Source organism: Balaenoptera borealis (genome assembly GCF_965194805.1).
Source record: "Balaenoptera borealis genome assembly, chromosome: 16".
Lineage (NCBI taxonomy): Eukaryota > Metazoa > Chordata > Mammalia > Artiodactyla > Balaenopteridae > Balaenoptera > Balaenoptera borealis.
Window position 1 is genome coordinate 15,998,937 of NC_138872.1, and position 15,200 is coordinate 16,014,136.

The 15,200-nt window shown below is 53.6% G+C and overlaps 2 protein-coding genes across 7 annotated transcripts in view; one reads left to right on the forward strand and one right to left on the reverse strand.

The window, feature by feature from the left end:
* The window catches only part of RIMS4 (regulating synaptic membrane exocytosis 4), a 143,695-nt gene that overhangs the window by 58,208 nt on the left and 70,287 nt on the right, over positions 1-15,200 (forward strand). For 4 of the 6 annotated variants that reach the window (XM_082361807.1, XM_082361806.1, XM_082361810.1 and 1 more), the window contains exon 6: positions 2,639-7,201. The exons of the other annotated variants lie outside the window; for them this stretch is intronic. In XM_082361807.1, coding sequence (XP_082217933.1) covers positions 2,639-2,857 — 219 coding nt within the window. In that variant the 3' untranslated portion in view covers positions 2,858-7,201. Of the gene's footprint in view, positions 1-2,638; positions 7,202-15,200 lie in introns of those variants that run through there. 6 annotated transcript variants of the gene reach the window in all.
* KCNK15 (potassium two pore domain channel subfamily K member 15) lies at positions 7,961-13,834 on the reverse strand. The gene is made up of 2 exons (XM_082361793.1): positions 13,456-13,834; positions 7,961-8,864 (listed from the first exon to the last, which is right to left on the reverse strand). The coding sequence occupies exons 1-2, from the start codon at positions 13,823-13,825 to the stop codon at positions 8,161-8,163; spliced, it is 1,074 nt and encodes a 357-aa protein (XP_082217919.1). The 5' UTR covers positions 13,826-13,834; the 3' UTR covers positions 7,961-8,160.

The following is a 15,200-nucleotide window of genomic DNA, read 5'->3' on the forward strand; positions in this document are numbered from 1 at the left end:
AATGATTTAACCTCCCTGAGCCCCAGTTTAAACAGCTGTGAAATTGGAATCCTTTTTTGTAGGGTTGTTGGGAAGGTTGAATCTAAGGCTGGTTTAGCCTTAGAACAGTTCCTGACATGCAGTAACCAATAGCAATGGCCCATGTTGTTTGCATATTACCCTGCATGCTTGAAGAACGTCTTACAGCTTACAGCGAGCTTTCACATCCATTATCTCCTGTGATCCTCGCTTGCCAGGTAAGCTGAGTGCGGGTGATTCCATTTACAAACAAGAACTCTGAGACTCTGTGAGGCTAAACGACTTTGCCCAAAACCACCCAGCCAGGACTGGGATTAGAACCTGCGCGTGCCTGACCCTAAAGCATGTGCATTAAGACAACAGGCTCTATGAGTGATAAGCCAGCCCACCTTTAGAGAGGGGCAGAGTTAGAAACTGAGGTGCCGGAGAGCAAATGAGGGTCCTGTAGCCACAGACCATCCATCTGGCCACTCCAACCTCCAACCTCATGGAGGTTGACCAAGAAATAAGGAAGACACTGCAGAAAAGAGTCTGTTGGAAAAAAGGAAGGAGGCTAGCATGTACACTATACACGTAGCAGCCACTTTTTTTTTAAATTGAAGTATAGTTGACTTACAATATTGCGTTAATTTCAACCGGATAGCAAAGTGATTCAGTTATTTTTTTCAGATTATATTCTACTATAGGTTATTATATGATATTGAGTATTCTTGTTGCTTATCTATTTTATATATAGTAGTTGGTATCTGTTAATCCCATACTCCTAATTTATCCCTCCCTCCCTCCCTCTCCCCTTTGGTAACCATAAATTTGTTTTCTATGTCTGTGAGTCTATTTCTGTTTTGTAGATAAGTTCATTTGTGTCATATTTTAGATTCCCCATATGAGTGATATCATACAGTATTCGTCTTTGATTTACTTCACTAAGTATAATATTCTCTAGATCCATACATGTTGCTGCAAATGGCAATATTTCATTCTTTTTTATGGCTGAGTAACATTCCATTGTGTGTGTGTGTGTGTGTGTGTGTGTACACATCTTCTTAAGCCAATTGTCTGTTGATGGGCACTTGGGTTGTTTCCATGTCTTGACCATCATAAATAGAGCTTCTATGAACATTGGGGGTGCATGTGTCTTTTCAAATTAGAGTTTTCATCTTTTCTGGATATATACACCCAAGAGTGGGATTGCTAGATCATATGGTAGCTCTATTTTTAGTTTTTTAAGGAACCTCCGTACTGTTCTCCATAGTGGCTGCACCAATTTACATTCCCACCAACAGTGTAGGAGGGTTCCCTTTTCTCCACACCCTCTCCAGCATTTATTATTATTATTATTTATATAATTTATATAATTTATTTATTTGTTTATTTTTGGCTGCATTGGGTCTTCGTTGCTGCGTGCGGGCTTTCTCTAGTTGCGGCGAGCGGGGGCTACTCTTCGTTGCGGTGCACAGGCTCCTCATTGCGGTGGCTTCTCTTGTTGTGGAGCATAGGCTCTAGGTGTGTGGGCTTCAGTAGTTGTGTCGTGCAGGCTCAGTAGTTGTGGCTTGCGGGCTCTAGAGCTCAGGCTCAGTAGTTGTGGCGCACGGGCTTAGTTGCTCTGCGGCATGTGGGATGTTCCCGGACCAGGGCTCGAACCCGTGTCCCCTGCATTGGCAGGCGGATTCTTAACCACTGCGCCACCAGGGAAGCCCGCATTTATTATTTGTAGACTTTTTGATGATAGCCATTCTGACCACTGTAAGGTAATAACTCATTGTAGTTTTGAATTTTTCTAATAATTAGGGATGTTGAGCATCTTTTCATGTGCCTATTGGCCATCTGTATGTCTTCTTTGGAAAAAAAATAGTCTCTTTGGGTCTTCTGCCCATTTTTTGATTGTGTTGTTTTTTCAATATTGAGTTGTCTGAGCTGTTTGTGTATTTTGGATATTAACCCCTTGTCGGTCACATCATTTGCAAGTATTTTCTGCCATTTCTGTAAATTGCCTTTTTGTTTTTTTGATGGTTTCCTTTGCTGTACAAAAGCTTTTAAGTTTGATTAGGTCCCATTTGTTTATTTTTGCTTTTATTTCTTTTGCCTTGAGAGACTGCTCTAAGAAAATATCGCTACGATTTATGTCAGAGAATGTTTTACCTAAGTTCTTTTCTAGGAGTTTTGTGGTGTCATGTCTTACACTTAGGTCTTTAAACCATTTTGAGGTTATTTTTGTTTGTGGTGTGAGAGAGTGTTCTAATTTCATTGATTTACATGCAGCTGTCCTACTAGCCACTTTTTAAAACTTTGTTTCCAAGGATCTGGAAGCAGAGGGCCTTTTAGGGGGTGGGGTGGCAGGTAGGACACTCATCATGTAGGGTCAGCCCTCAAGGCTTGGGCTCAGAGATGGGGCGTGTGGAGGATGGAAAGAAATGGCAAGACCAGAGGCAGGAAGCCAGTCATCCAGTGACCAATAATGGTGGCACTGGAGCCAGGAGAATATGGTGGGACTCGAGCCATTTTAGGCGGTAGAATTCCCTGGACTCGGAGACGAATGGGGCGTGGGGTGACCCCAGGTTCTGGTTCTGGGCCCGTGAGTAGCGCTGGCAGGATTTGAACCACTGTGTCTCTTGCCCCGCAGGTGATCGTGTGGGGGAACTACGGGCGGATGGAGCGGAAGCAGTTCATGGGCGTGGCCCGCGTACTGCTGGAGGAGCTGGACTTGACCACCCTGGCCGTGGGCTGGTACAAGCTCTTCCCCACCTCCTCCATGGTGGACCCAGCTACGGGCCCCCTGCTCCGGCAGGCATCCCAGCTGTCCCTTGAGAGCACCGTGGGGCCCTGCGGCGAGCGATCTTAGTGCCAGGGAGGGGGAGGGGCTCGCCAAGATGGTCTGGAGACCGCCCAGCCCCGACCTGGGACCCCAGGCCCAGGGGCACATTGAACAGAGGAGGATGGGGTTCTCCCCCCACAGCGGGGAAGCAGAACGGGGAGACCTGCCCCCGCAGGGCCCCTCCTCACCCCTTCTTTGCCTCCCATCCCCTGAGACCTTCCCTCTCCCGATGGGATTGGCTGCACTTTTGACTTGGCTGGTTCTTGACCTGGTGGATGTGGCTGCAATCCGGAGAAAGGAAAGACCGAGGTGGCAGAGCAAACCATCCTCCTGCCCCAGACACTGTCCGACCGCTCCCCCTTTTTGCCTCCTTGGAAGCTCGCTGCCCGGAGCCAAGTCCAGAACCCAGCGGCCATCTCCATGGTGCCAATTACCAGCAAGTGTCTTTCCTGCGGCACCGGGTTCAGGCAGCTACTCCTGCCCCAAAGCCTATGGGGCAGCTTTGCAAGGATCCGGAGCCAGCTCCGGGGGACCCCAAGCCCCCGACTTGAAGAGGAGCTCAGGCCTCCCTCCACCTGCTCGTGGAAGGAGCTTTGCCGCAGCCTGTTCGAGTCCATCTGTCCGTCCCCTGCCTGCCCCTCTTACGGTGGCTCTAGGACTTGGGGTCCTTCAGGGACCAGAGGACAGGAGGGGTGCCCTGGGCCTGGCACAGATCCCCAGGGTACCTGCCTCTGTGGGATTGCAACAACCTAGTTTGCAAACCGTTAGTGGACTGGACAGAACTCTGTCGCCTGTGTTTTAGCAGAGGAGCTGTGGGACCCCGATTTTTGAGAACCCCAGCTCCAGAGAGCTCACCGTCTCTGAATTTTGGAGATGCGGGATTGGAGAGGGAGTCTGAGGAAAGCTGGGCTTGGGACTGGTGGTACCCAGGCGAGGGTTTCCCAAGTAGGAGAATCCCTCCTTGCTGGATGAGGTCAAAGGTTATCTTGTCTGGCCCTCTGCCTCCAGGCTAAGGGTCTGGGGAGGCAACAGAGCTCCCCAATTTTAGTCTTTTTAAACAAACCACCCTGTACTAAGGGCAGAACCCACTGCCCCGGCCTCAGTGACCTTGGCTCAAGGAGAGAAAGAGTGAGGAGAGGCATGAGTGTGAGAATTGGGAGATTCCTTCTCGAGCAGGCCTGGGGCCCTCCCTGGGGCCTTTACAAGCCCTTTTGCATGCTGGGGAGGACGCAGGCTGGCCCCCCTCTCTAGAAGCACATTTCTGCCACCTCCCCTGGGAGGCGCCCAACCGCCCACTCCCCATACCCCCCTCATTACCCAGTCCTGCTGTGTAGGGCATAGTCCTGGTTAGCCGGGTAGGGTTAGTGTGCCAGGCCCTGTGCCTGGTCTTAGCTCACATAGAGTCCTTACAGAGTCCCCAGACGGGGCGAGAGGAGATGGAGTGCATTCCAGGAGACGGCCTTTTCCTCCTCGATGACCTGGCCTGGGCCTGGATCTGGAGCCTGGTTCACACGGGAGGCCGCCCTCACCACCCCCCGCCCCCCACTCTTCCTCCCCTCTTCTCCCTCCTCCTCCCCTCCCCCTTCTCCCCCTCCTTCCTCCCCCTCCCCATGTAGGGCTGTAGCCAGAGCTGCCCATGATACTCAGATGCTCTGATTTATTACCCTTGGTACTGACTTTATTCAGGAAGCACTCCTGAGGATGTGAGCCTTGGCAGAGGGGCCTGGGCTCCATCGGGAGGCGGTTTTCCGCTGAGGATGCCCGGCTGTGTTGAGTTCCACCTTGCTCCCGGTCCCCCTCTAGGCTATTGACCAGGTGATTCCTTCCACCTGGAACCCCTCAGCCTGTTTGAGCCCTGGGCCCCCTTTAAAGTTCTGGATGAGGTATAGCGCCCCCATGCTCTGGGAAGGGGAGATGGAGGTGCCCCTTTGATCCAGGAGGCCTTCAGACCTTCCTGAGATTGTGGTGGCTGGAATCCCAAGGCTGGGGCAGGAGGCAGCGGGGCTCTGGAGGCCCAGAATCAGCGCCTCCCCCGTGAGTTTTTTTTAAACCAGTGTGATTTTTCTGCCGTTCGTTTATTACTCACCATTCGTAATATTTTGAGCCAGGAGAGCGCCTTCTCTCTCCAGCTGTCACTGCTCTGGTAGTTCAGGGGTAGCTTTTCAAAGACAGGGCGGAGCCTGGCTGTTTCAACCAGAGGGGGGGGGTGTGTGGTCTGTGCGCCCCAGCCTGAGCCTGCCCTTGGTTGTCTGCACAGCCTTTATAAAGGGAGAGAGCGTGCTCCAAAGCAATAACACCCAGAGGGTGGTCACCGAGGGCCCCCCTCAATGACTTTCTTGTTTGTTCTGTGAATTCTCAGCTCACCTCCTGGAGGGGTGGGCTGGGGTGAGGGCTGGAGCCCTCTTTCTTTGTATCATCGTTGTGAGCACATGGCCACCTTCCAAGGGGCCCCGACCATTGGGCGTGGGAACCACCGTCTGTCCTCACCAAGGGATGGGGGTTTGGGGAGGGGTGACTATTCTCATCATTAGCTTTGGGGAACCTTCATGCCTGCTCCTGTCTGATCCTTTGCCAGCTCAAACTCCCCCATTTGGAGAAGAGCAGAGAGGGTGGAGTTGGGATTAGGAGTTGGGGGGCTGGGGTCTCTAGGGGACAATTCTTTTTTCAATCCCTGGGCCAAAGGTCACATGCAGGGGTACGGTGGGAGGGAGTCATCTCCACTTTCCTTCTCCAGAATCTGCCTGTCGCACTAAAGCGAAAGGGGCTTTGGGACCATAAATGAAATCATTTCCATTTTACAAAGAGACCACAGGCCTCTGGGGTCACCTGTGAGTTTATGGCACCCCCAGCCTGGGCCTCCTCCTCCCACCAGAGGCTGAGCTGGAGCCAGGGCAGGACCAGCTGGGGCCACCATTTCCCACAATATTTCCTCCGCCCTTCTCTCTGTGTCCTTCTCCCAGGGGCCTTGAAAAGATGGGCAGTGCCAACTGTAGCCCATCTGAGAGGGGAGGAAATAGGCTCAGAATCAGTAAGTGACTTGCCCAAGATGAGACCCCTCAGCAAGTGAGCCAAAACGAGGGCTCCACTGTCCCTCCTTTGTGGGACAGAAGACCGTCGCTCCAGGGTACATCTGCCATGATAAATATTTGTGACCTTTAAGCCCTGGGCCACCCAGCCCTGCTTGGTTCCATCTTGATGGGCCAATAACTTTTCTGGCCCCGGGTTTGGAGGAAAGGGTTGCCATAGAGACCTCGCTCTCCTGGGGGTCTGGCCTGACTAACTGAGGCTGTGCAGGATTTGGTCCAGGCCTTGATGTCTAAGTGGGGACTCCCGCCAAGGGGCCACAACCCCTCCGAGACCAGCCTGAGGGAGGCAAGACACTGGTTCCTCCCTGGGGCTGTGCGGGAGTGAGCTGGCTGTGGTACACTTCATCTTAAGGAAATCCTCACCAGACCTTCAGATATAACAACAGCTGATCTTCCTGTAGTGCTTTTCAAACTTCTTTTGTTTTCAAACTGCTTTTACCTTGCGTGTAACCTCACAAGAGCCTCTGGGCAGTCGGTGGACACTTGTGTTATCAGCCCCATTTTACAGAAGAGGAAGCTGAGGCCCTGGGAGGGGGAGGCACCTGCTAAGGTCCCACTGTGAGCTGGTGGCTGAGCCTGGATGAGAACTCAGTTCTCCAGCAGTTCAGAGCTCTTTCTTCAACGTGGGGTGAAGCAGAGAGTTGAGGTCACGCACTTTACAAGCTGATCCGCCATCCGGCTCCTTATATCAGGAGCTCACGGGCGCACCTCAGTGTTCAGAGGTACCTCTGAGCCCCGCTGCCCTTGGAGCACGGCTGTTGCGTCAGGCAAGGCCACCTGCATTTATTTATTGAGCAGCGGCCCTGTGCCAGGCCCAGGGGACTGGGGTGCCCCTCTCCATCCCCCGTTGCCCTGTAATGACTCCTTTGGGCTCAGGGAGGCCCTGTGTCTGTATAGCAGCATTTCTGAGTGGACGGGAAACGTTCTGTCCATGAGGTCATCTGACTCACAAACCCTGAAGGGGAGGCACTGACCGTGCCCGTTTGACGCATAGCTTCTGTGAGGGCAAAGTGGAGACTTGAACACGGGGCCTCAGGCATCACCTCTGGAGCCCTTTCACTCTACCACTGCCTCCTGAGGGGGTAGCAGGAAGGCAGGACCCCTGGTCCTCAGGCCCACTCTCCACTCACTCACCTTTCACCCCCCTTCCCTCTTTGGGAGCAGGAGCCCCTCAGGCTTTTGGGGAGGGAGGGTTTCCTGGGCCCCTGGGTTGGAGCGGGTCACGTTGCATTGTGTTCATGACCATGTAGCTCATGTTGAAAATTAAAGTTTTTGGCTTTTCTAACGTGGCTTGCTCTGCTGTGTGTTGACGCACTTCTCTGGGACACTGGGACACTAAAGGCCCTTAGTTTTAAGGATCTGAGTGCTCCGGGACGTCAGCTTTGTTAACGTCTCCTTATGGGGCTGGGGCCTGGCCCAGGAACCCTCCCAGAGATGCACAGGAGGGAACAGGGTACTGGGTGAACCCAGTCATTTTACAGATGTGGAAACTGAGGCCCAGGGAGGGGATGAGACTTCCCGAGGTCACATTGTGGGTGATTGGCAGTACCCAGATCTCACAGTTCCCAGAAGAGACTGTGGTCCAGGTGCCCCCGTGACACGGGTGTCAGCAAGGCCGCCCCCGCCCTTATCCCAAAGTGGGGCTGGCCCAGGACAAAGAGCATCAGATTTGGGGGTGGGACCAATTCCACTCTGCGCGCCGAGTAAGAGAAAGGAGTCAGTTAAATAGTGCAGAGATTTGCCCACTGGTCCACGCTGGACCCTAAATGTTTCCCTTCAGTCCGTCCGATCCCTGTGCTTCTCGTAGTGGGAGCCGCTGGCCTCACTGGTAGGATTCCAGTGTTGGAAGTCATGCATTTCCCCACAACACGGAAAGCCCACCTCTTCACACAGTAGAAAAATGGGCACCTGCTTCCGTTCTGCAGGGCTAGCTGGGGACACGGGCCTGTGGCGAGCCTCTCCTTAGTGGCGGGAGTGGCCACGCCTTCTAAAACAATTTGGACCACAAGTGCTTTGCACCTACAGGGCGAGTTTAGAGTCATGCTTGTGCTTATGATGCGACTTTAATACATTTTTGGAGAGGAGGGAGGGGCTTGCCACAGAAGGAAATGAGAAACCACTCGTGGCAGAGGACGGCATTGAGGCCACGGCCCCTCACCCCTCTCCGAGCTCTGGGGAGGGTGTACTGACAGGTGAATCCAGACCCTCCGGCTCTAGGATCGACCCCCCGCCAGGGTAGGGCTGTCAGATGGATTTCCGCCGGGCCAGGGGCCTGCCTGCCCTGCCGCCGCCGCCTCCAGCCCCAGGGCTCGCGGGGGGCGAGAAGCCCGGATTGTCGCGGGCCCACAACTCCAGCTGGTGGATGCGGTAGGAGATGGAGGTGGAGCCGGCGGGGTGGGCGGGGCGGCGGGGCAGGGCGGGGCGGCGGCTCTCGGGCGACCCCCGGCGGAGCGGGCGGGCAGCACGCTCGCGCGCGTCCGCGCTGGCCGCCAGGAAGCGCAGGACCACCAGGTTGAGGAAAGCGCCGATGACCGTGAGCCCCAGGAGGATGTAGAGGAAGCTGAAGGCCACGTAGGGCGGCTTCCTCTGCAGCGCCTCGTCGTTCTGCAGCGCCACGAAGTCGCCGAAGCCGATGGTGGTGAGGGTGATGAAGCAGTAGTAGTAGGCGTGGAAGAAGGTCCAGCCCTCGAAATGCGCGAAGGCGGCGGCCCCGAGGGCCAGGGTGGCCGCGCACACCAGCAGCCCGGCCACCACCATGTTCTCGGTGGACACGTGCGGCCGCCGCAGGCCCAGGCAGCGCTTGGCCGCCAGCAGGAGGCGCCGCACCAGCGCGTTCAGCCGCTCTCCCAGGCTCTGGAAGGTGACCAGCGTCAGGGGGATGCCCAGGAGCGCGTAGAACATGCAGAAGACCTTGCCCGAGTCCGTGCCCGGCGCGGCGTGACCGTACCCTGGAGGCAGAGAGGAGGGGACGGTTGATGAGGGTCCAGCTCCATCTCACACTCTCACCCGCCTCCTTCCTGCCGGGTCTCCCTCCCCATCCCCCATAGCTGGCAGAGCATCTTGAAATGCTAGTTCGAACTAGGTCGTTCCCCGGCTTTAAAACCTTGCATGGTTACTCATAATCGACCCAAATTGTAAACAATCCAAATGTCCCTCAACTGGGGAATGCATAAACAACTGTGGTACATCCATACAGTGGAATTCTTTTCAGTTTCCTCAGCAACAAAGGATGGGTTTCAAATGTATTATGCTGAATCAAAGGAGCCAAGCTCAGAAGGCTACCTATTGCATGGTTCCATTTAAATGACATTCTGGAAACATTCTGGTAAAACTATAGGGACAGAGAACAGATCTGTGGTTGCCAGTCCTCGGAGTTGGAGGTGGGGTTAACTAACTACAAAAAGGCATGACAGGGGACTTCCCTGGCGGTCCAGTGGTTAAGACTCTGCCCTTCCAATGCAGGCGGTGCAGGTTTGATCCCTGGTCAGGGAACTAAGATCCACATGCTGTGTGGCCAAAAAAAAAGGCATGACAGAATTTTGGGGAACGAAGGAAATGTTCTATGTCTTAATCGTGGCTGCAGTTACAAGACAGGTTTTCATTTGGCAAAACCCGCAGAAGTGTACACTGAAAAATAGTGAATTTTAATGTCTGGAAGTTGTGCCTTGAAAGAAAAAACAGCAAAATCTTTTGTGTCTCCCCAGTCCCCACAGGGTAAAGTCCCAGTTCTCAGGTGATGTCCAAGCTCCTTCATGATCAGGACCCCCCTCACCTCTCCAGCCTCGCCCCATTTTGTTTCCCCAACCAGTATGTCCTTTTCTCATGGTTCCCCTCCCCACCACGATCTTCTCCCCCTGCCCCAGTCCACGTTTCCCTTCCCAGATCCTGCTCCAAGCCAGCTCTCACAAAACACCTCTTCAGTTGGGTGGAGTTCCTCATTGAGTCCCCTCAGCTGTTGTAGAGGACGTAAACATGAGTGGGCTTCCCTGAGTCTTGGCACACCGTGCCATCACTGTGGAATTAGTGGATATGTGTCTCTTCCAGGACTGAGAAGCAAAAGCTTTCATGGTATTCTCAAAGGGTCCCATAACCCAGGAAAAGTCAGGTGGCCCTTCCCCAACAGAATATGCCTCCTGTAGCAAATTAGCTCCATCTGCCAAAATGTAGATACACCTCTGGCCTGTGCAGTTCCACACTGAGGAAGGTAGTCCTCCAAAATACATACACGTGCAAAGTGATGTACGCACGTGAGTTGTCGTTGCAGCACTGTTGGTCATAGTGAAAACTGAGAAACAGCCTAAGTGTCCATCAAAAGCAGCCTGGTTAAATAAGCCACGGCACCATTCAGACGTTGGCTGGGGTTCCCACTGGGGGCAATTTTGCCCCCGAGGGCACAGTTGGCAATGTCTGGAGACATTTTTGGTTGTCACAGCTGGGAGGTGGTGGCTGTGTGCTGCTGGCATCTAGTGGGTACAGGCCAGGGGCCTGCTTAACATCCTTTGATGCACAGGACAGTCCCCACAACAAGAATAGCCAGCCCAAAATGTCACCGGTGCTGAGGCTGAGGAGCCCTGCTAGTCAGCCATGAAAAAGAGGACACAGTTCTTCAGGGACTGATGTAAAAACATCACCAAAATATATGAAGTGAAAAAAGCAAGAGACAAAACAGCATGTATAATATAACGTATTATAACATGTTTGTGTGTGTGTTAAAGGAATATATAGAGAAGATACTTGGAAGGATACTCAAAAAACTGATAACTGCATTTGATACAGGGAAGGGATCCAAGGGTTGAGGGACGGGGAGAGAGGGAGACTTCCTTTTCATCCTATACCTTTTGTACCCTGTGTGCATATGTAACATTTGAAATATCAACCATATATATATGTGTGTGTGTGTATATATATATATATATATATATATATATATATATATATATATAAAATAAATATTATATATATATATTTAAAGATCTATGGTTCCACTTCCATGTTTTTACTTTATGGCCCTATCAGTCTGCCTCTATCTATTTGGGGGGGGGGGAACTCTGCTGCCACTAGACAACCATGAGGTCCATGAGGCCAGAGACCATGCTGGTCATTTCTCTGTGTCCCTGGTCACCAGTGAATGCCCTGCACAGAGCCTGACACAGACTAAGGGCTCAATGAAAGTTTAATATCAATGATAGGGACTTCCCTAGTGGTGCAGTGGTTAAGAATCTGCCTGCCAATGCAGGGGACATGGGTTCGATCCCTGGTCCGGGAAGATCCCACATGCCGCAGAGCAACTAAGCCCGTGTGCCACAACTACTGAGCCTGCACGCCACAACTACTGAAGCCCACGCACTCTGGGGCCCGCATGCTGCAACTACAGAGCCCGCGTGCTGCAACTACTGAAGCCCACGCACTCTGGGGCCCGCATGCTGCAACTACAGAGCCCGCGTGCTGCAACTACTGAAGCCCACGCGCCTAGAGCCTGGGTGCCTAGAGCCCATGCTCTGCAACAAGAGAAGCCACCGCAATGAGAAGCCCGCGCACCGCAACAAAGAGTAGCCCCTGCTCACTGCAACTAGAGAAAGCCCGCACGCAGCAACGAAGACCCAACGCAGCCAAAAATGAATAAAATTATTTAAAAAAAAGAAATGAAAGAAATAATCAATGATAATAATAATAATCAAACCAGATTGAAGGAGGTGCTAAGTGTGAGACAGAGGAGCCACTTTACGAATAAGAGGCCAGGCAGTACCGTTTCTAGCTGTTTGGGGGTATGTCAGGTTTTGACAGAAAGAAAAATTAATAATGGTAATAACTAAACATGCTAGGTACTCTACATGGATTATTTTATTTAATCGTCCAATGACTGTATGAGATGATATTATTATCTCCATTTTACAGATAAGGAAACTAGGCTCAGAAGGAGGAAGCTGCCCAAAGGTCACAGGGCTAAGCTATTAACCACTATCCTTCATAGCTTCTCGGTGCCTCTCTTCTGTCCTTACAGAGCTCAACTCCTAGGTTCTGGATCCTGGCTCTCTGCAAGGCTGGCTTATGCAGCCTGGACCACACAGCTGGTGCTGGCGCCCCCAGGTGGCCAAAAGAGGCAAAACTACTGTTTGCATAGTCCCTTCCCCCTACCCCCCCACCCCCTCCCAGATGCAGGTCAGAGGGGAGCAGTCAGAAGAGGAGGCCAAATCCAGCTGGGAGGCCTCCAAAAAATGTGGGGGAAGGCAAAGGAGGTGGATAGGGTCCCACACCACTGGGCACAGTAACAGGGAGGGTCTTAGGCTAGGCCAAGATAGGCAAGCAGGGGTACCCACTTTGACAGGAGGGGTCAAAAGGGCTGAACGGGAGCTGGGCCCACAGTTGGCAAATAATGAATTGTTATTATTGCTAATTAATAGTCCCTATCTAGCCTCAAGCCTGTGCTATGCATTTTACACACTTGACCTCACTTAAACCTGGTAATCACTCAGTGAGGTAGCAACAATTGCACTTTGTAGTTGAGGAAACCAGGGCTCAGAAAGGTACAATCAATTGTCAGAGAAGGCAGGAGGCAATAGAGGTGAGAACAGAACTCTGGTCGATGTAATTGCAGAACTCAGGCTTCTAACTCCACTGCTAAACCCACAAACTCACATTGGCTTGCAAGAGCATTACGGAGGAACTTTCTCCACGGCACTGCAGGGTGGTGGTCTAAGCCCAAAGGGACACCTGGACATCCACAGCTGGGGCCTGGGGAGTGGCTGGCACCCAGCGTGGAGCCCTGCAGAGCCTGCTTCTCTCCTTTCCTGCTTCCCCAGGCTTAGGCTCAGCAGGTACCAGCCAGACAGTAGCCATGGCAACGGCTGGCGGTCCAGATACTGCAGAGAAAGTGCTCTGGATCCCCGAGGGTGAGGTCCAAAGCTGGTGGTAATCAGTCATTCCTTCAACAAATATTTATTGAGTGTCTACTACCGGCTAGGCACTGGCCATACTGCAGGGGCTAAGATAGAGTAGGTGCCCATTCTCTTTTGTGTCATAATACAAAAATCAATCTTTTTTTTAGTGCTTTCTATGTGTCAGGTCCTGTGCTAAAACTTTCTGCATATATTATCTCCTTAACGATAACTGTCTCACTACTGCCTTGAGATAGGGCCTATTAGCACCCCTATTTTATAGAGGAGAAAACTGAGGCTCAGAGAGGTTAAGCAACTGGTCTGAGGTCACACAGCCAGCGTGATGCAGCCAGGCAAGGAAGCAACTCCAGCCATTTGGGCTTCCGGCCCCATTCCATCCGTCTGCCAGCCCCTGGGGCGTTTTCTGACACTCCTGCGGGCCAAGCCTCTTGGCAAACGGGACCTACTGGCTCCTCCCAGCCTTGCCTGCGTGGAATGACAGACAGCCCATTCGACAGAGGGAGGCGAGTGAGGCTCGGCGAGCTGAAATGACTGGTCCAAAGTCACCCAGCTGGACAGGGGCAGAAGTGAGATTCAAACCCAGGGACGCCGCGGGCAGCTGGGGATGGAGCGAGCGCTGAGGGGAGGCGCCGGGGCCGCTCACCGATGGTGGTGATGACGGTGATAGCGAAGTAGAAGGAGCCGGCGAACTTCCACTGGCGGCCGGCGCGGTGCGGCTCGGCTTGCAGCGCCAGGCGCTCCAGCTCGCGGTAATCCTCGGTCGAGAAGCCGTACTTCCTCCGCAACTCGCGCCGCTTCTGGGCCAGCAGCCGCTTGCGGCCGCTCTCCGCTTCGGACTCGAGAGCGTCGAAGACGGCGGCGCCCACCAGCAGGTAGGACAGGATGCACAGGATGAGCGCGGCGGTGCGCACGCTCTGCTTCCTCATCGCTGAGCCCTGGGCCCCGCTCGCCAGCCCGGCACCGTGCCCACCGCCGCCCCGTCCATGCGCCCCGACGGCCGGCCCGCGCCCCATGCGGCAGGAGCCAGGGCTGCTTGCGGCTGGGGTGCGGTACCCAGGGGCGGGGCCTCGGCGGGGCGGGGCGAGGGGGCGAGGAGGGCCGAGGGGGCTCCTGCAGCTGCCACTTCCCTGCCGCCCCCCCACCCCGCACACCTGCCTTTGTTTACCCGGTGGGGCCCCGGGGTTAAGGTGTCAGCAGATAGCGGGAGCAAAGCGCCCAAAGCCCAGGTCTGCAGGAGCCCTGTCTCCACCACTATCTCGTCCTGTGACCTTGGGCAAGTCGTTCATTTCTTCGTTTGGTCAGTCATCCAACAAATATTTACCAAAGCACCTACTGGTGCAAACAAGATTCCTGATGTAAATAGAGCTGATATCCTAGGATGGAGGGCTGGCTAAAAAGCAAACACACAAAGAGATAATTTAAGAAAAGTGTGAGAAAGAAGGAAAACTTCTTGCGGGGGTGGGGGGGATCGCCAGCTAAGGTTGGGGGGAGAAAGCCTCCCTGGGGAGGGACTGGGGCGGAAGCGTCCAGGCAGCAAGTGCGGGTCCTTTAAGCAGAGAAGCCAGTGTGTCTGGAACCACAATAATTGGGGTGCTGGGGGAGTAAGGGTGGGAGTGGGGATTGGAAGGAAGACAGAGAGTCCACTTCACACAGGGTTTTACAGGCCCTCCCGAAGGTTTATTCTTCAGTACAATGGAAAACCCTAGAGGGACTTCCCTGGCGGTCCAATGGTTAAGACTCCGCGCTTCCACTGCCAGGGGACTAAGATCCCGCGTGCCACGGGGCGCGGCGGAGAAAAAAAAGAAAAAGAAAACCCTAGAAAGGTTGTAAGCAGGAAAACAAACACCAACAATCTGATTGACATTTTTAAAAAAAAGCATTCTGGCTGTCATGTGGGAAAGGGATGGTGGCCCAGAGTGAAGGTCAGTTAGGAGACTTTTTTTTTTTTCCGCCGCGCTGCCAGGCATACGAGACCTCAATTCCCGAACCAGAGATCTGAACCAGGGCCCCCTGCAGTGGAAGCACGGAGTCTTAACCGCTGGACCGCCAGGGAAGTCCCCAGTTTGGAGACTCTTGTCGTCCAAATGTGTGCTTAGGGTGGGCTGGAATCAGGGGCATCGCCCTGGAGGTGGAGACAAGCGGGTGGATCTGAGATGTTGGCGCCGGGGGTGGAGCCGGGCACACACGGCCAGCCACATTTCCCAGCCTCCCTCGCGCTTAGGGGTGTCCATGTGACAGTGGAATGAGGGCAGAAGTGACCTGTGCCACTTCCAGGCCTGGCCCATAAAGCCCTCCCGCACGCCATTCCCCCACCTGTCTTCCCCAACTGCAGACTGAATGTGGACACCTATTCTTTAGGAGAGGACAGAGCCACGGGGTGGGAGGAGC